This window comes from Indicator indicator, chromosome 11 (assembly GCF_027791375.1).
Source record: "Indicator indicator isolate 239-I01 chromosome 11, UM_Iind_1.1, whole genome shotgun sequence".
NCBI lineage: Eukaryota > Metazoa > Chordata > Aves > Piciformes > Indicatoridae > Indicator > Indicator indicator.
In genome coordinates, this window is record NC_072020.1 from 1817998 (window position 1) to 1837586 (window position 19589).

At 40.0% G+C, this 19589-nt stretch overlaps 1 protein-coding gene across 1 annotated transcript; it reads right to left on the reverse strand.

Moving 5' to 3' along the window:
• Positions 1 to 3565: 3565 nt before the first annotated feature.
• Positions 3566 to 17702, reverse strand: NME8 (NME/NM23 family member 8). The gene is made up of 15 exons (XM_054384977.1): positions 17670 to 17702; positions 17511 to 17568; positions 17007 to 17113; positions 15604 to 15675; positions 14414 to 14530; positions 13734 to 13800; positions 12520 to 12599; positions 12028 to 12120; positions 10528 to 10685; positions 9231 to 9400; positions 8297 to 8441; positions 7501 to 7608; positions 6079 to 6230; positions 4965 to 5109; positions 3566 to 3788 (listed from the first exon to the last, which is right to left on the reverse strand). Exons 1-15 carry the CDS (start codon positions 17700 to 17702, stop codon positions 3566 to 3568), a joined length of 1728 nt encoding a protein of 575 aa, XP_054240952.1.
• Positions 17703 to 19589: the final 1887 nt, after the last annotated feature.

The window sequence follows — 19589 nt, forward strand, 5'->3', positions numbered from 1 at the left end:
ATTGGAAGGTGAGACAGAACTTTGAACTTTGTTTGCTATGCAGTAAATTCAGGGGCTTCAGGCAATCAATATTGGGCTGGCTTTGGTTGTTGCTGGCAGAAGGCTTGTGGATGAACCAGTATAGCATAATAAGCACAGAGGGAAGCATCTGGATAGGAGGACATACTCCTTTCTAGATCTGGATGATAATATTAAGATCAAACCCCACAAGCACCTCAAATATGTCAGTCTGTCTTACAGAGAGAAGGGTAATGTATGCATCAGAGTGGTGGGGAGGTGCCCCAAACAGACCCTAAGTATGGATTCCTTCTGGTTGCAAACTCTGGTTTGTAGATACTCAGAGCACATCATTGTTTGTCCTCTGAGCAAGGCAATCAGAAAACTTCAGCATTCACTCACAAAGAACTGTAGATAAAGGGAACAGAGATGTGCAAGGTCTGACCTGCCCATGTGTGTATCTTGTTCAGCAGTCAGAGCAAAGGCAAACCACCACAGTGGTACACACCCACAAGCTGATTGACTCCATCTTCTTGGCAGGGAAAAAGCTTTTCCCCCACTTCTCTTATTTTATTATGCAGTAAGTCCCTACAAATACTCATTACAATCAGACACACTAATCTTTCTTGAACAGGATTTTGAGATTTAGAACTGGTTTGTTTACCATTCTAAACCAAAACACATCTTTAATATAGACTTAGTGTCCGATTATGATTTCTTTAAAGTTCCTAAACAAGGAAATACGTGGTCTGTTGTACAAATAAACATGGCCCTGTGGTTCTATTCCTCTCTGCTGGGACAGAAATCAGAGGAATAATTATGTTATCTTTTGTTAGTGTTGGAAGAATTTTCCTCACATCACTGCCCCAGTTAATTCGACGCCGAACCACGAGATACTTTATAAATAAACGGTCATGAAGGTCACATTCTCTCTTGATCTGGCCTTTAGCTATGGGGAAAAGGACAGAGCCAGATTTGAAGGCAGAGGAGTTCTGTCAATTTAACTGCAAGATTTTCATCTGTGATACTCAAGGAGTTTGCTGGAGCAGAATCCTCCTACCTCTGTAAGTGCAAATGCTTGCTGGTCCCACTAGGAGTGCTCACATTCTTGGAAGTTACATCCATGTCTATGTCACAGTAAGAGGAAGACGAGTGGATGACAGCCTCAAGTGTGTGTAAAATACCTAAATGTTGAGCTAAACCTTCAATAAGACAAAGTAATATTTTAAAATATTGGCAGGTTTTCAATGACCATGGTTTTGAATGTTCAATATTTTGACATTGTGCAACAGGCTGTAGCTCAAAGATACAAAACCTTCATGAATCTGGATCCCTTCACCAGCTGACTGAAACAGATTTTTATTGTCTTGAAATGTATCTCTTAAATTCCTCCTTTCCCAAGCTGCTAAAAGACACTAAGGGCAAGGACATATTTAGGAGAAGAAACATTAATAAGTTGGATGTTCCCACATTTCAAATTGGGTTTGGATATTTGTGCCACAGGAAGAAACACTGTCCTAGATTTATGCATTTCCATGTTAGCTACTGGATCACTTTAAGCCAAGCACCAAGCAGGGGTCATAACAAATGCACATGAACATGTGAAGCCTTCAACATCTAATAGTTAAACCAAACTGAAGGAAATCTATATTGATTAAGAGTGATGCAGTGGAGGATGAGGAATGGTTAAACAAGTGATAACTCAGGATATAAAATCATATCACACTTAGGCTACTGTTCTCCTACAGCTAACTGAAATTTCTAAGACCACAATAAAGGCAATAAGTGACCCAGAGCATTCCAAACCTGTGTATGGTGCCTATCAAACTATTTGCTTGTCAACTTCCATCAGAAGTTTCACAAGACAAAGACATTTTGCCTTTTTTGGGTATTTCTGCTGCTGGCAAGAAATAATCCCATCTAAACTTTCAACACTGGATTTGCCCCACTGGTAGAGAAGGCAGCAAAGATCTCAGGAAATGAGCTGAGGTGTCTGAAATTGCCCTACTCAGGCCTTTTCTAAGACTGCTTCACCCAGAATACTCAGAGTGCTGAAATACTGCCAGAAAGAACACTTTTAATGGGTTTTTGAAGTAAAAGACAAGCCAAAGAACATACAGCCCTTCTGAATATGCTTCTCAGAACTCACTTCACCAAGGTGACATGTAAATTCTTCACTAATCACAACTTCCTCCAGGCTAGCTAGCCTCCAGTCAAGTTTATGGCAGTAAAGCAACTGTAGGTGAAAACAGGCCACCAGGAGAACGCTCAGTCCAACTTCTACTGGAGCAATGTCTACAATAACAAATGCCCCACCACAGCAGCAATATTTGTCAGGAAGCTCTTTATAACAACTGGTTGTATTAAATAAATAGGAACAAGAACAACAAAAAACCACGAGAGAAAGACTCTGGACTTTACACTTATTATCAATACCATTAAGTAAACTAATTGAATGTCATTCTTTAATACCTCAGCTTCCAACAGACTTGGACAGCAAAAGTGAGAATGTATTAGCTACAAAAGAATTTTTGTGTTCTTTACAAAGCCCAGCCAAATTAGACTCAAACAGGACAGAAATTCACCAGTTTGGCAGGAAGGTAGATGTCAAGAGTAGCTCTCATGTAAGAGCTGTCTTTGTTTTACTGCATCTGATATATCTGAATTGAGTAGATGGAGTGGAAAGCAGCTTCTAGTTTATTATCCTACCTGTGAGTAGGATTATCCTGCCTGTGAGTGCTAGAAGATGTTTAGGGAAAGGATAAATAAACAATGCAAATGCTTTTCAGGACCTGAGGGAACCAATAGGCCTTAAGAGCTCTGGGCAGTTTCCAAGTGGGATGCAAACCCATACTGTTGGCCAACAGGCCCAGGAGCTGGATTTAGCCTCACACTAGGGCTTAATCCTTTCCTGTTTCAGGAATACCTGTCTTTGGCCCTCTGGCCTGTTGTTCCTGACTGGGACCCTGTTCTATATCTGGTTCATTATTTGCTTTACATAAGATTGCTGATGGACAAGGCTACTCAGTCCTGCATGGATGCTGGTCTGGTGAGGACACAGCATGGCTTCTGGCCCCTTCTCCCTTGTGGAGCATTCCCAAACTCACTGCTGCTCCCTGACAATGTTGTAGCTGTGCCTCCATGACCTTTCAGCATTTCTCCTTTGCACGCTCCCTGAGCTGGAAGACTCAATCCACATCACAGTAGACTTGTCATTAGCAGTGTTTTAATGACCTTCCTTGACCCTGTTTTTTAAGGTAATTATATACAAAACACCTTAGACTCCTAGAAATATCAGAAAGGCAAAAAATCTGCTAGAATGATAAAAGAAAAACTATCTCCTAAGCATACATAAAGCAATCATTACTCCTATCAACCTTGTAGCAGCTACTACTTGTTACATGGACATGCTTTGCAATATGGCAAAGCTGATAAAAAAAAAATGGATGGAGCTTGGAGGGACATGTGTGTGTGTGTGTGTGTATAGGATCTTAAATAGGTGGATAAATGGGTGGATAAATCCCTCTAATGACATGAATATCACATTTCAGAGGTGGCACTTAGTTGTTCAGTCTATATCAAGCTCTCCAAATACGCACTCAATGCTTTTCAGGGCGTGCTCTTGAGTAGACGATCCATGAACAGCATTGGACAAAATATCCCGAGCAAAGCGAGCTCGAATGGATTCAGGAAAGTTCTCTTTTGCCACTTCTGGGTCTGTTGGACCCATTAGATTCCTCCACTCTTCAACAGCATTTTCCTTCGTCAAGATCATTACCACTGACGGACCCCTGTGAAATCACAGAATCACAGAATCAACCAGGTTGGAAAAGACCTTCAAGATCATCAAGCCCAACCTCTCACCCAACACCATCTCATCAACTAAACCATTGCACCGAGTGCCTCATGCAGTCTTCTTTCAAACACTTCCAGAGATGGTGACTCCACCACCTCCCTGGGCAGCACATTCCAATGGCCAATCTCTCTTTCTGGGAAGAATTTCTTCCTCACATCCAGCCTAAACCTCCCCTGGCACAGCTTGAGACTGTGTCCTCTTGTTCTGCTGCTGCTTGCCTGGGAGAAGAGCCCAGCCCCCACCTGGCTACAGCCTCCCTTCAGGTAGTTGTAGAGAGCAATGAGGTTTCCCCTGAGCCTCCTCTTCTCCAGGCTAAACACCTCCAGCTCCCTCAGCCTCTCCTCACAAGGCTGTGATCAATACAAGGAAATCAATACAAGGAAGCTCTCACACTGTCCCAAGGTGCAGACTGATCATGAAGGGTTGTGATAAGCATTATGCTGCCTGAATTTTATTAAACTGTTTATATTTTAAACTTTGTTTCTGAGTGGTTTTTCTGGTGTTTTGTTTTGGTTTGTGTTTTAAGACAATATCCTGTGTTTGAAAGCCAAAAGGATTTTAATGGATCAGCTATGTGGATTTGGACTCTTTTGTCCCCATAGTTTCTGAAGCAAGATCACAGAATCATAGAACGGTCTGGGTTGGAAGGGACCTCCAAAGGTCATCTTGTCCAACCCCCCTCTGCAGTAAGCAGGGGCATCCTCAACTTGATCAGGTTGCCCAGAGCTAATACACAGTGTTTTATCAACAGCTATACTAACAATATTATGAGAAAGAGATTTGTCCTACACGGGTAGAACAAGGATTCCTTCAGAATTTGGGCTTTGGGAGGGAAAAAAAAAAAGTCCTAAATAAAGGTCACCATCCCTAAGTTTGGAAAGAATTTTAAATTGGGCTTTTGGAGGAAAAAAAAAAAGTCCTTAAATAATGGTCACTATCCCTAACTTTGGAAAAAATTTTAAATCTTCCTTTTGAAAGGAAGAACATTCCAGGCTAGAAGCCACTCAACCTGCCAAGAAGAATGAGAGTATAAAATCTTTAGCCTGTTCTGGGTGCAGCATGTTTTGTTAGCACTGTAAATTCAAAGTTTGCTTCATAACAAGGCACTTACTCAGTCATATAGTTGACTAGCTGCTCAAAAAAGGGTTTTCCTTCATGATCCTTATAAAACTGTGCAGCCATTTCACGAGTTAAGGCTTGTTCTTTAATCTTTGAGATGGTAAATCCAGCATCTTTCACTTTTTGCATGATGTCATCTAGGAGAATAACAAGCAAACTTGTTCTTCATTGAAAAAACCCACCCAAACTTTAAGTTTCAAATAAAACTAGATGCTTTAAAAAATAATAAATAAATTTTAAAATCACCAATATCTATTAAAATTCTACTTCAAATATTTAACAGTCATGGAGAATATAACAAACACTTCAAGAATCTTCTAAAATACACAGAACTCATTGTCATTGTATTAATCTGTCCCTGTGCAGGTGACCAACCCAGACTGGTATAACCATACCAGGACTGGTATAACTTTACCAGTAGCATTCACTACTGTTTCTTACACTGGGCAGAATGTGGACTGTAGCTGAAATGTTCTACCACACATCAGCTGGCCTGTTAAAATCAGTGTGGCTTGATAGAGGAGGGGAAGAAAGACTCACAAAATTTAGTGATAAATTAACATTAGAAAGATTATTGGAATTTGTTAGGGCAGGAAGGAAGAATGCCCAGAAGAGGCTGTGGATGTAGGGTTTGGAAACAGCAGCAGCAAAAATCTTTCAGGTAAGATTCCAAACTGTACACAGTGTTCTTTCTGCTTTGACCTTTCCTTCTCATTCTCTTTGTCTAAATGGCAAGTTAAACCAAGGATGGGAATGCATCTAATTGAGCAATGATCCCTTCTGAGCCAATAGAGATACCTGGTTCATGAATTTGGGAAGACTCTCTCCTTTGACTTAGGAGGCTACTGGGCAGTTAGGCTGCACAAGTGTCTGGCTTTTACACAGTTTAACTTAGCTAGGAACTCTCTCACTTCAATTCACTACTATTCTTGGGAAGAGCAAAGGAAATGCCATATCTGAGACCTCAATAAGACCTGTAAGTATTCCCCTGCATGGAAAATGATTTCAGAGAATAAAAAGAAGGTATCTGACACGAAATTCTGCCATTCACACTGCTAAGATTTTGCAGAAATCACATCACAGGCCATACTTTCTAGACCACTTACCTTTGTGCTCTCTAGCAGCATCAGGTTTGATTAGTGCCAGAGTATGCTCCTGAGGGAAGAAGAACTGCAGTTCCTTCTGAGCTTCATGAGGTGTAGAACTGCCATGCAGCTGACTAATAGGTACATTCTCCACTGCATACATGGCTCGCAAACTAAGAGTCATTAATAGAGTGAAGTTACTGAGAGGAATAGCAATTAGGGAGTCAGCGTTGGCTGACCTTCACCCAGAGAGTAGAAGGTAGTGTTGATCTGATAAATGATCCCACTGTAGGAAAAGGAAGCCTTCTTTGTCTACAAAAACAATAATCAACTTTTTAACTAAGTGCCTGAAATGTGAACACCTTCCCCCCTGCTCTCATCTCCTTCTATTTCCAACATAATTACAGTTCTTTCTTAATGAAACAGCAATTCTGTCAACAACAGGTAAGATATCCCAGCAATTGCTTAGCACATTATGATAAGCAGATGAAAATAAGGTCTTCATTTAGAAAAGATGTAGGAGAAACTTAGTCACACATAAAATATTCTACTGATGCATTAGGCTGAGAAAAGAGACATTTAGCCTAGAGAATAGTTGTGCTATGTCAAGGGAAAAATTAATCATTCAGTCATAGAATGGTTTGGGTTGGAAGAGACCTCCAAAGGTCATCTAGTCCAACCACCCTGCAGTCAACAGGTACATGCTCCACTAGATCAGGTAGTGCAGAGCCTTGTTGAGCCTGACCTGGGGTATCTCCAGAGATGGGACCTCAACTATCTCCCTAGGCAACCTGCTCCAGTGTTCCACCACTCTCATGGTAAAGAACTTGTTCCTAACATCCAATCTAAATCTGCTCTTCTCTAGTTCCAAACCATTTGCCCTCATTCTATCCCTACAGGCCTTTGTAAACAGTCTCTCTGAAGCCTTCTTGCAGGCATCCTTCAGGTCCTGGCAAGCTGCTATTGGGTTTCCCTGGAGCCTTCTCCAGGCTGAACACCCCCAGCTCCCTCAGCCTGCCCTCATAGCAGAGGTGCTCCAACCCCCTGATCATTTTTGTGGCCTTTCTCTGGACCTGCTCCATCAGATCCACGTCCTTCCCGTGCTGAGGGCTCCAGAGCTGGCTGCAGTACAGGTGAGGTCTTACCAGAGCAGAGCAAAGTAAGACACATTTTTTTTTCTCTGACTCAAGAGATCACCTTTCATCTCAATACCCTTTTTTAAACTCAGCTTTTCATCATGTTTAGCAGCCATTATTTCTCCAAACAGTGCATATAGTTTCTATGTGTACTACATAATTTCTTCCAAGTCTAGCAACCTGCAGAAATATGTCTGTGTTCCCAGATGATGGCACTGTAGTTACACCAGTTGGAATGTGGTATGCATCCAGATGAGGAATGTGAATACAAATTGAAAGCTGTGAGTGATACTGGCTGAAGTATTACCTCTCTGGATTTTCCTTCTTAGCCTCTTCAACAGTCTTTGGGCCTAATAAATCTCTCCAGTGTGCTACAGCATTTTCTCGTGTTAGAGCAAGTACAAGAGTTGGACCACTGTAAAATGGGAAAAATGGCATTAAAAAAACCCAAAACAACAACAAAACCCCCACAAAATGCTCTGCAATTTGTAAAGGTAATTGGAAGTTTTATAATCCAGGCTAGGAAAACAAGATCTAGTATTAGAGGACTTTAAAACCCATGTGTTTGAACAGCTACAGACTGAAAAAAAACATATGGGGCTTAGACAGGGATTTAAATTTTGGTGGTACTGAATGTTAGCACAACAGCAAGAATGTCACAGAATTGAGGAATGTCTTTGCTATTAGATAGAAAAATGTTAATCAACTCCTAAGTTTTCCTCCCAGCGATATCCCAGCTTCATATGAAGGCACTATGGAAACATGATTTCTTTTTCCTCCCCAAGAAATCCAGCAGACAGCCTGGATGAGGATTTCAGAGCTCTCCCACAGACAATCTCAATGCAGCTTCCAGAGCAGAGCACAACTGGTGTCACCCAAAGCAATGAAGCTGACCACTGACTTCAACATCATACATACACATCTAAAACCCCTCTATCTATTTATCTGCTCTGCTTGGGAATGATCTCATTATCTGCAGCTATCTGATCCTGATTTGAGTTTTACTAACCCCCCAGGTACATGGGTGTCTTGTAGCCATGTATTCATTATGAAAATGTCAGTCATCTTTACAGATCCCCAGTGTCCCTTTTCACTCAGTGTACCTGGTCATTTGCTCTAGAAGGACTGGGAAGTAGTCTTGGTCTACGTGCTCTTTATAAAACTCACGTGTTTGCTCTTCAGTTAGCATTATTTCTTTCTGCATTGCTATTTCAAAGCCATCATCCTTTATTCTTTGTATGATAGAATCTGTTGAATATATCGAAATAATTCTAAGTTGCCATCCAGTCATTAATGTGCACACTTGTGAAGAAATCACATGGACTTCCCAATCGTAATGTTGCTTTTGGTTTTTTTTTACAGGTGAATTAATTTCCTAACTGAAGAACAGAAAACTAATTTCAAGCAACTTCTAGAGGGCTTCAGTAGCTGCCTGGACACTCATGATGATCACCTCCCTAATGCTTTCTCTCACTTCAGAAACACAGAATCAGAATCACAGGAAACATTCAGTTGGAAGAGACCTCCAAGCTCATCCAGTCCAACTTTTGACCCAGCACTGAAGGGTCAACACCAAACCATGTCCCTAAGTGCCAGCTCCACACACTGCTTAAACACCTCCAGGGATGGTGACTCCAGCACTGCTCTGGGCAGACCATTCCAGTGTTTGGGAATCTCAGTAGGAATTGCTGATTGAGAAGTATGAGATGTGTTCCTATCATCAAAAGAAGGTCTAAGGATTTTGAATAGGTGGATATTCACCTACCACTCTTTGATTCTGCAATTCTAGAACCATTCCATCCAAATACCAAACCTAAAGATGTTCTTGAAGAGAAAGCATCCCAAGCAATAAAAGTCTTGACATTTGCATTCTCAATAGATCAAAATCATTAACCATGCAACTTTTTTCTCACAAGGATTGCTCTTGACTTAATGCTGGGGAAACAACACAACCTAAGAGCATTTTATTAATAGAATCAAATTTTTATAATTTAAAATATGAGATCTTAGGTAGAAAATGTAGTTATTGACACTTACTTCGTCTTTCCTTTAAGAGACAAGGTCTAATTAAGGCCAAAGTCCTTTCAACTTTGTGGTCTGCCTTCTTTGCATCAAAATTTGGGAAAAAGAAGGCAAGTTGTCTGCTGGCATCTTCTATGCTGTCTTGCACATCACAAATATTTAGTATGCTCTCTGCTTCTTTCAGCCTAATGAAACACAATACTGAAGTCACTGCATGTGTTGTGTTAACAGTTGTCTTCTTGAAGATGCACTTTCTTCAAGCTTAGTGAAGCATAAGAATAGAACTAAGTTTTTATTAAATTCATGACTAAAGCAATGTTTCTGAGAAGAGTATTATTAATCTTCTCCAAAAGTGCCTTGTCCTGTGCTATGAAGGAGAAATCTCAGTCGTGCAGCTTTTCTAATCCTCCTCTAGCTTATTCACAGAATCACAGAATTATCAGGGTTGGAAGGGGCCTCAAGGATCATCCAGTTCCAATCCCCCTGCCATGGGCAGGGACACCTCACACTACAGCAGGTTTCCCAGAGCCACATCCAGCCTGGCCTTGAATAATTCCAGTGATGAGGTTTTCACCACCTCCCTGGGCAGCCTGTTCCAGTGTCTCACCACCCTTGTGGTGAAGAACTTCTTCCTAACATCTAATCTAAATTTCCCTTCCTCTAGCTTGGATCCATTCCCCTATACCTATCATTACCCAACACCCTAAAAAGTCCCTCAGCAGCTTTCCTGTAGCCCCCTTCAGATAATGGAAGGCCACAATAAGGTCTCCTCAGAGCCTTCTCTTCTCCAAACTGAACAACCCTAACTCTCTCAGCCTGTCTTCATAGGAGAGGTGCTCCAGCCCTCTGATCACAGAATCACAGAATGTTAGGGGTTGGAAGGGAGCTTAGCATACTTCAGGTGTCCCTTGGACTCCCTTGGGCCACATCTACACTTTTCCAGCAGACACAAGAGTAAATATGGACAGAGTGCAATGCTTAGTTGGGCAATGATGGTGGTGAGCTAGTATGAAGTGGAATTGCACAAGCTTTGAAGTGTGGCACTGTTCCCATTTGTCTGCCAACCCATTCAAGAGTGGTTCAGAAGCAGCAAGAGGTCAGTGTCCTGTGCTTGTCGCCTTTGTCTGGGAAGCATGGAGTTTCTAGGTTCCCACAGGAACTACAGATGCATCTCTTTGGTGGTCTTATGAAGGACCATGCCTGCCTACTCCCTGGACCCTATGAAAATGGGCACCTGAGAATGTACCTTGGTATAGGGTGAGCTCTGAATATGTTAACCACATCACCTGTGCAGGTTTTCACTGGTACTTACCTGTCTGGACTCTCAGCTTTGGGCTCATCAGGCACACTCTCACTTGGTTCATCTAGTTCTTTCCAGTGAGGAATAGCACCACTTGCTTTTTTTTTTGTGATTGCCAGAATGTGGCATGGTCCACTCAGCATGAACTGAACAAAGTCCTCAAAATCGGGCTAAGAAACAGATGTTTTCCATATGAATTGCAAGAAATCTGAGTTTATAATCAGAAATGAGATGGCCATCTGTGATAAAGGAACTCATCAATTTCTCTTCTAAAATTGCATTATCCTACGTTATTCAAAGACCTGTCAAATTGTTTGGGAATTCTTTTAATCAATCATTTGAGACAACAAAATTATAAAATGTCCAAACCAAAATTAACTAAACCAATTTGTTGTGTTTTTAACTCCTTCAGTTTCAACCTGCAGTCTTAGATATTTTCATCAGACAATAACTTTGGAAGCTGTTGGTTTTAATTTTTTTCCCATAAAGACGACTTATTTTCACCTCTGTTTCGAAACTTTGTATAAACTCAAGTCCTGGGTTTTGAACACAAATCCTGGCTTTGCCAAAACCAAGCTCTTCACTTCCTTATGAGCTTTCCCTGTTACTTCCTTTCTAAACCACAGTGCAGCCACCTGGTGATTACTAGCAGATTTCCACATTCTCTGTCTTCAGTAGGAATCATCTTGCCTCACTCTCATTTGGAATGCTGCAAGAACACTTTCCCAGCTTCTTGGTTTGATTATGCCAATCGTTTCATTGATCCCTTCCATTAGTGTCACTAATAACATCAAATTAATTGTCTGCATAGAATTCCAACCGCTGTCTTATGCAGATCTTAAACAGAAGGAGGTAGAAATATTTGCTGAACAGATTCAGATCCTTCTGTAGAGTCAACTTTCAGTGTCATATTGCCAAAGCACTTAAAATATCCAAATGCTGGTTGCTAGACCACTGTCATTTAATGATGACCAGCATGATTTCATTGTTTTCTTGAACTTTCTGTCGGTCCTTAACTATTTGTTTCCCTCTAATACAGAACAAGGGCAGAAAAATAAATTTCAATGGAGATGCTCTCTTTTTGCCTGTGCCCCTGCTTATTCCTTTTACTATCCTGTGATAAAAGAGGAAAAGTTGCAATACACACAATCTCTGGATCTATTTGATGCATACTATCATATAGATGACAGTTACTTTTGGGTTTATGCTACATTTCAGTCTGTATTTAGAGTCACAACTAAAACTCTTACACATTCTTGATAACAGGAAGAACTTCAAAATCTTTTGGTGGACTTCAGTATAACTCAGTTGGAATGTTAGAGTGCTACCAAGCCATACATTTGGATGAGTAAGTAAGAAAAGAGTGATACCTCTCTATTTTTTTCCCCTACCTACTAATTCTATATTAATTCAGTTCCTCAGCATACTGAAAACATACAAGATCTGCACACACAGATAACTACAACAATGTTTTACTTCTTCATTTTGTTCAGATTTTCAGTTTGGTTTTACCTGGTCTTTTTTCTGGGCATAGAAGACTCTGATTTGTTCGTCAGTTAGCATTTTCTCCTCTGCTGCTTCAATGCGAAATCCTGCACCTCTAATCTGCAATTATTTAGTTATTACTCAGCAGCATTTGAAAATGGATATATACAAAATCATAGGTTATTGTAAATCTAAAGAATTAACTTCACCACCACTGTCTCCAGTTCTCATTTCTATTGCAAATGTGGCAGAAGGGCACTTTTCTGTTTGCAGAGTTCATGCCACTGATCAGCACAGTACAAACTAACGCCATCCCTCATCTACTGTCGTAAAATATTGAAGCAGTAACACCAATCTGAACATCATATTATTTCAAGTCAAGATTTTTGTGTTCTTATCATCCTCATCAGAAAAGCATTAATACGTCTTGTTCTAAAACCTGGGCATAAATCTTGGATCTACTTAATCTTATGTCTCTTAACCAAACAGGATGAATGAACCTTTCCAAATTCTGTCTACCTTTCGTTTAATTTCTTCTACATGTCCCTCTAAAACATCATCAGGTTTTATGATTCCAACAGAATATCTAACTGTTTCTTCTGGAAAAGGAAAAAAAAATGTCAATTAATACACTGATTAAAACAAACATGCAATTTATTTTTCAGTTATTGGCAAGTGGGTCTCCCCAAATAAATTTCCCATTTTATCATTGAGACCACTGAACAGTGGTTCCAAACCTTTAAATTACTACTGCACTTGAAACATGTCTTTGAGTGCAGGACTATCTTTGGCTATTCCTGGAATCCACATCCCTGATCAATCACTGGTGTTTGGGGTAGTAAGACAGAGAAATGGATCATACAGAGGGTTTGTAATACTGTGCTACAAGGCCTCATAGGATTTGTGAGAGAAAAAAGAATAGGCTAAAGCAATGGTCATGACTATATCAATTGAAACATACAATAAAGAAGGCATCAAGAGAAAGGAGAATAGACTCAAATTAATCCATGCCTATGATATAATGCCTTCTCACAGGAAAAAAGGTAAGATCAAGGAGAAGCTGGAGGAGTTTATTCCATTTCAACCTTGCTGAATGGAATCCTGTGCCTCTATGAAGCCACCGGAAGCTTCAGCAGCCACAGATAACAAGAATAGAAAATATATAAGTCCCAGTTCATGTGAAGCCTGAGATAAATCATAGATATGGGATTCACAAGCTGGATGGTGCTTTTTTGGTGCTCTTATGCGAGTCTGTTCTTTATTTTTTTAAATCCAGTCTTCTGAGAGTTAATTAAAAAACAATCTGAGACACAAGGCATGCCAGTGCTTCACATGAACTCTTCCGGTCCTCTCTGGTTGTTCCTGTAGAACATCCAAGGTTTAACAAACAGCACTTGAACTAAAGTGCAGCACTGACACAGGGGCTGTGTAGAAGTGACTTTCAGGCACTAGTTTTACACAGGAAGGTTCCCTGACACATAGCACTGCTGCTGTGTGCCAAGGACATGAAGGTTGCCAAAGGTGGAGGCAGGGGTGAAAATATTACTGACAGTCCAATATCTTAATTTCTTCAGAAGAAAGAGTCTTCTCAGTTTGATATCCTCAGTCATAGCCTCTCATATTATGAAGTCAAAAGAAGACCTGTAAATGCTGTACATAATTCTTGATCAAACAACTCAAAAGACATTTGTTTTTTTCTTTCTGTTAGCATTTCTAAAGCCAAATATATTTACCCTCAGGTACATTCTCTTCAACACTCTCTTCTGATGATTTCTCCTCTAGGAAAACAAGTTCATCTACCTAAACCAATTGCAAACAGAGCAGAAGTACACCACCAGTGCAAAGTTACAGTCAAACAGCAACCAGAACTTTATGACACTTATCTTAAAGTAAGAACATATTTGGTATCCTGGAAAGGGAGAAATTCTGAGAAAGGCCCATGGCTTAGTTTGATTTTCCTGAACTGAGCTGTGGTTTGTTCTAAGTTGCCTTTTACTGTAAGCAGAGTTCTTTGATCTCCATTTTCACTCAAAGCAAACAATGAGACATGACTATTTGCCATGTTTCCATTTGTTTCACGTGATGCACTAAGTTAGAGCTGAAAAATACTCAGGCCTGAAAGAAAACACCATGACTAAAACCTTTACGTGCTAGTGACATTTTGTCCTCCTTTCCATTTCTTACTCTGTAAATGTAAGTCTGTGAATTTAACTTCATCTTAAGATGAAGTTTAACAGAAATTTAACAGAAATTAAAAAGGAAAGCAACCCCCATGACACTGTACTTTTAAGAAAAAAACAACCAATCACCCAAAACTGAAACATTACCAAACCCACTATGATAGGCATTGAGAGAAGCTATGTAAGTGTAATAAAAATACTCCTTTATATCTAAGGGTCTGTTTTGTGAGTACCTTGGTGTGTTCCTTCTGTCCAGCTTCAATTTCCCTCTCTTCCTGCACCAGCTCTGTTATTTTCTTACTTATAAGAGGAGCATTTACACCTCTCACTATTGCAATAATTTTACCATTCTGTAAGAGAAAATTACACTCTTGATGAGTCCTTGCCACTTACTTTATACATTCACTTGAGGTTTGGAACATACTGTATCTTGCTATTTGTTCCAGCAGCAGGACCATTTCCTATGCCCACTGAAGTGAGTACTAAATCTACTACTGCCTCTGCTTGTTCAGAAAGAGCCTTTCTTGCTTTAACTTCCTCTCTTCTTCCTCTACCTAATTTTCTGTTCATCTCTGGGCTCAGCATTAATAGTACAGGCAGAAGTAAATGCAAGTGTGGAATTTATTAGCTCTTAATTTCTACAACCTGGACTTTCTATCCTTTTATTTACACCACATTTTGCTGTGTGCTCTACCACACTCAGGAGCATCACAGAGAACCTGTGATCAAAGGTAGTGCTGGCTTCAGTTGGCAACCATTTAAAAGACATGTAGACATGGTGCTGAGGGGTATGGTTTAGTGGTGACCTGGTAGTGCTGGGTTAACAGTTGATCTTGATGATCTTAAAGGTCTCTTCCAACCAAAACAATTCCATGATTCAGATTCAAACCTGAAAGTGTCTTGAAAGTATCATTGTTCTTTGCCCACCACCTCCTAAGTGAGCAGGGGAGAATGAGGAGAAGACTCTGTTCATATACATTAGTGAGAGATAATAACTATTAATTTTGATGATTGCTCAAGTGTGAAAAACAATTTTGTTTATCTGAAAGACCTTAAAGTGGCAGGGAATATAAATTCTTTTTCCCTGAGGGAAAGTGTGCATAAAATAATCGTTTCAGTGTAGCCACACATATAATTTTAATGTGAGAAAACCCTGGAAAACTTGCATGGGTTTCTCACTGAGTAATTACCAAAACTGTGGCTACCCCAAATCTTCTGTGGCTCTTTGTTCAGCAGCCACAACAAAAATGTTCTTCAGAACCACAGATTCAGGGCATTGGAAAAAGCCTCAAATAAACAATGCTTGATTGTGTGATCCTACATACAATAAAATACAAAGACATGATTTATACAGCTTTACATTATTTTAAATTTCAGGCAAAAGTAGGCAGCACAGTAAAAGAAACTGGTGGGATGTACTTACAACACAAAAAAGAAATGTAGGTTCACAGGTATTCCTAAATGACTGCAGAGTTGGAATGCTGTCAGCCTCTGCCTGAAGTAAGATGAGGAAGAGTACTTATATAAGTGTATGTACATAGCATATATATAAACATTATTATATATATTAGATACTTTTTATATATGTCTATAAAAACTTTTTTGCCTGCAAGAAAGCTGTAGTCTTGTATACTCTGGTGTTACACACTCAAAGTGCAGTCTTATATGCAATTAGCAGTCCTTATGGCACTGGTGATGAACAAACTGATTTAGTACCATGGGATTGGCCTCCCTTCCTATTTCAGCAGCTAATCATGGGGAAATATTTCATCTTAACACTGCTTTCCAAGGTAGGTTATAACAACATACATAAATCAAGAGGTCCATGCAGTCATAGATGGCACAGGTTGGAAAGGACCTCAGAGATCATCTACTCCAACCTCCCTGCCACGGGCAGGGACACCTCTCAACTAGACTTGGCCACTCAAGGCCTTGTCCAAACAGGTCTTGAACATCCCCAGGAAAAAGGCATCCACAACCTCCCTGGGCAGCCTATGCCAGAGTCTCACCACACTTGTAGTGAAGTACTACTTCCTAAAATCCAGTCTAAACCTACTCCCCCTCAGCTTCAAACCATTCCCCCTTGTCCTATTATGAAAAGACAGAAGAGATTATTCACTGTGTTGATTGTCTTTGTAACATGATTAGTGCTATGAAAGCATTTGAGATGACCTCTGAACATGACTGCCTGCTCTTTTCTGCATAAACAATAGCTGTATTTTCTGGAAAAATGCTTGATTGGGCAACTGAAAGTTTTCGGTAACATGAACAAAGATGAGCCTGGTCAACAGCAGAGGAAATCAATCTGTGAAAGAAACTCATCTACTTTAAATATGATCTCTACCTGCTATTTTGTGCTGCTAGTGTAGGGGAATATTTTTACTGTTACAGTTGTGTGATAATTTATTTTTCAATTCCCCATTTTTGCTCTCTTAAAAATGAAATGCAAGGGAATACTTGGGCAAAAGTTGCAATGGCATTTTTTCAAGGATGTGAGAATTTTATATGTGATAAACCGTAACGCAGAAAGTTAAAACTCAGAATCGTATAGCCTGACTTTGGGATGTTTCTGCACTCTCAGCAAGGGACATAAAAGGCAGCTGATAGCCCACAAATTTCCATTTCAGATCCTTTCATATTTATTATGATTTCTAATCTACCTTGAAACAAAGGATATCTATGTAAAAAGAGGCAGCAATTAGGCCAAAATTCTATCAGCTTGGTATAAGGGCAGTAAAGTGAAAGCTTTCTGTATGCAGACAGATAAAAAAGGATATACTTAAAATAAAATGTAAACCATATTCCATACAGAATGTGCATTCTTACCACTGCAAAATGCAACACATCATCTTCACTGAACTCATTCTGCAGTTTTCTGAACAAGCTCTGCACAGCTTTGCAAGGACCACACCAAGCCTGATACACATCTATTACTGCAATGGAATGAAAACCAGCTGACCTGAGGAATTTACAACATCAGATATATTCATAAAGGTGGGGGAGCAGTACTGGGAAAGCATTCACATACATTTTTCTGACTTCTAGTCAATGAATGCATTGTGAGTACATCAGTTTATTCAGTGGATACATCATAGTTTCCTTTCATTTAGAATACATTTGAGATCAACAACTATTTCAGACGATTAATCCCAATTAGCTATATTTCTGCCATATTCCTTTTAATTTAATTTAATTCCTTTTCCCAATATTGGTTTTCATTTACATGATTTTTGCCTCCCTGAGCCCATGCAGACCTTTCCTTTCCCACTGCTGCTCCTCTGTAGATATGACCAAATTCATGAGAAAGTAAACAAAAAGTAGTAACAGTACCTACTACACCTTTTGTCAGCAACATTTCATCCCACTGCGTTTGATCGGTTATTGTGGTCTGAAATAAAATGAATTGACTTTTTTTTTTTTTTTTTTACATCTCAAAAAGGCAGGGGGAAAAAAAATCTCTAAAATTGTTTAAATAATTAGGATTTATACCTGGAGCTGGACTTCTTTCTTCTTGCCTGCCATTTCCCTGTGATTATAGGAAACAAGTCAAAACATAAAGACCATGTAGCAGGTTTTCTAAAAGAATACTGACACACAGAGATAATTTATGTGGGGTTTGGTACAGTACTGCCTTCTGATTGCCTTAAAAACTAACTCATCTGAAGCCTCTATAACAATGGCAGTAAGCACCCCAGGTCAGAATTCTCTGGAACAACATGCAATGTATTTCACAGAATCACAGAATGGTCTGGGTTGGAAGGGACCTCCAAAGGTTATCCAGTCCAACCCCCTCTGCAGTCAGCAGGGACATCCTCCACTAGATCAGGTTGCCCAGAACCCTGTCAAGCCTCACCTTGAATATCTTCAGGGATGGGGCCTCTACCACCTCCCTGGGCAACCTGTTCTAGTATTCCACCAGCCTCATAGTAAAGAGCCTGTTTCTAACATTCAATCTAAATCTGCTCTTCTCTAGTTTGAAGCCGTTGCCCTGGTCCTATCACAAAACCCATTTAGCACAGGAAACAGAATAAAATCTAGTTCCTTAATCTGCTAGTCTTCCAAATTCTTTTTTTTTTGGCTCAGCAATTGTTCAAGCTTATAATTGCTCTGTTCAGAATAGCCACCGGGACCTTGGATGGGCTGACAGCTGCTGTAACACTGGACCATTTCAGAAAAAGCATTGATTAAAGACAATTATAGCATTGAATCAGGCTTCCTGTTTTCTGAGATGCACAAAAAGCAATGACGTACATGTGTCAAAATTAATCCTCATGCATTCATCATTCTGCCATTAATTAAAAAAAATATCATTTTAAAAAACAAAAATAGATCATTAACTATGAACTGAGCAAGGAAAGCAGTCTCAGTTACATACAGTGGATGAAGTTTTACTTCAGATTCCAAATGAAAGTTGACTGAACAATCAATGGTATCACTGCACTAGCAGCTTGAGTGAAGTTTTCTAAAGTCCTTGGTGAAGATGGTAGTCTTTGCCTTGGGGAACATGGAAGTGCTACCATGAATGCAACCTCTGCTGGCACTGACAAGTTAACCAATAAAACCATCCAGAGTTTGTCTTGACGTTCTTACTAGAGCTACTCCAATCACAAATTGGAGCACAGTGACCAATACAAGAACCTGAGAGCTCTTTTCCTGATGCCTGCTTCACATTTCATCTACACCCATTAAGGAACAAAATTCTAAATGCAGGCTTGCTTCAAATAATTTAAACCAGCTAGTGTGACAAAGTCATTAGCATAAGATGAATTTCAGTCTTTTGAAGACTGAGGAGATGATGCTAACTATTGCAACTACAGGAAACTGTAGTTTCTATTAGCAGGAAATCTTCAGCTAAAGAGTGTGACCATCTCATGCATTGTTCCCTACCATCACTGGACAATAACAATTAATGCATTGCAAGAGCAGATCTACAAAACATACACCACATAGATGACAGTGGGCTGTACTTCCCAATCTGCCTGCACATGCTGCCCAGTGGAAAATGGACAGTCATGCATTCTCAGATGGCAAATGAAGGCACTGCAGAACAGACACTGTAAAATAAAATCTGTGCATAATAACACATATTGGCCCATAGGTAGGGCTAAACTATAGTAGTCGCTCTATAATCTGATGAGCCCTCCCCAGCACAGAAGAGAAATAGAGCAAAGGAGACTCAGGTTGTGATGACAACAGATTTAATGAAGCAACCAAACCGGTGCCAAGGCCAGTACAAAGTACACACAATTATACTTAACCCACCAAAGGTGGAGTAGTCACAACATACAGGAAGGCAGCCCTCAAGAGGAGGAGAAGGAAGAGAAGCTGGGTGAGGACATGCCCAAGCAGGAGGTTCTAGCAGAAGACTCCCTCTTGCCCAGCAAACTTCTCCCATTATGTGATGCTTAC

What these genes read in the sequence shown, in the direction of transcription:
- NME8 (XM_054384977.1), bottom strand. Translation starts at nt 17,702, where the DNA reads ATGGCAGGCAAGAAGAAAGAAGTCCAGCTCCAG. An exon ending in AGAAAGAAGTCCAGCTCCAG is followed by an intron (nt 17,569 to 17,669) that starts GTATAAATCCTA and finishes ATTTTATTTCAG; the next exon opens with ACCACAATAACCGATCAAAC. An exon ending in TAGAAGAAATTAAACGAAAG is followed by an intron (nt 12,121 to 12,519) that starts GTAGACAGAATT and finishes AAATAATTGCAG; the next exon opens with ATTAGAGGTGCAGGATTTCG.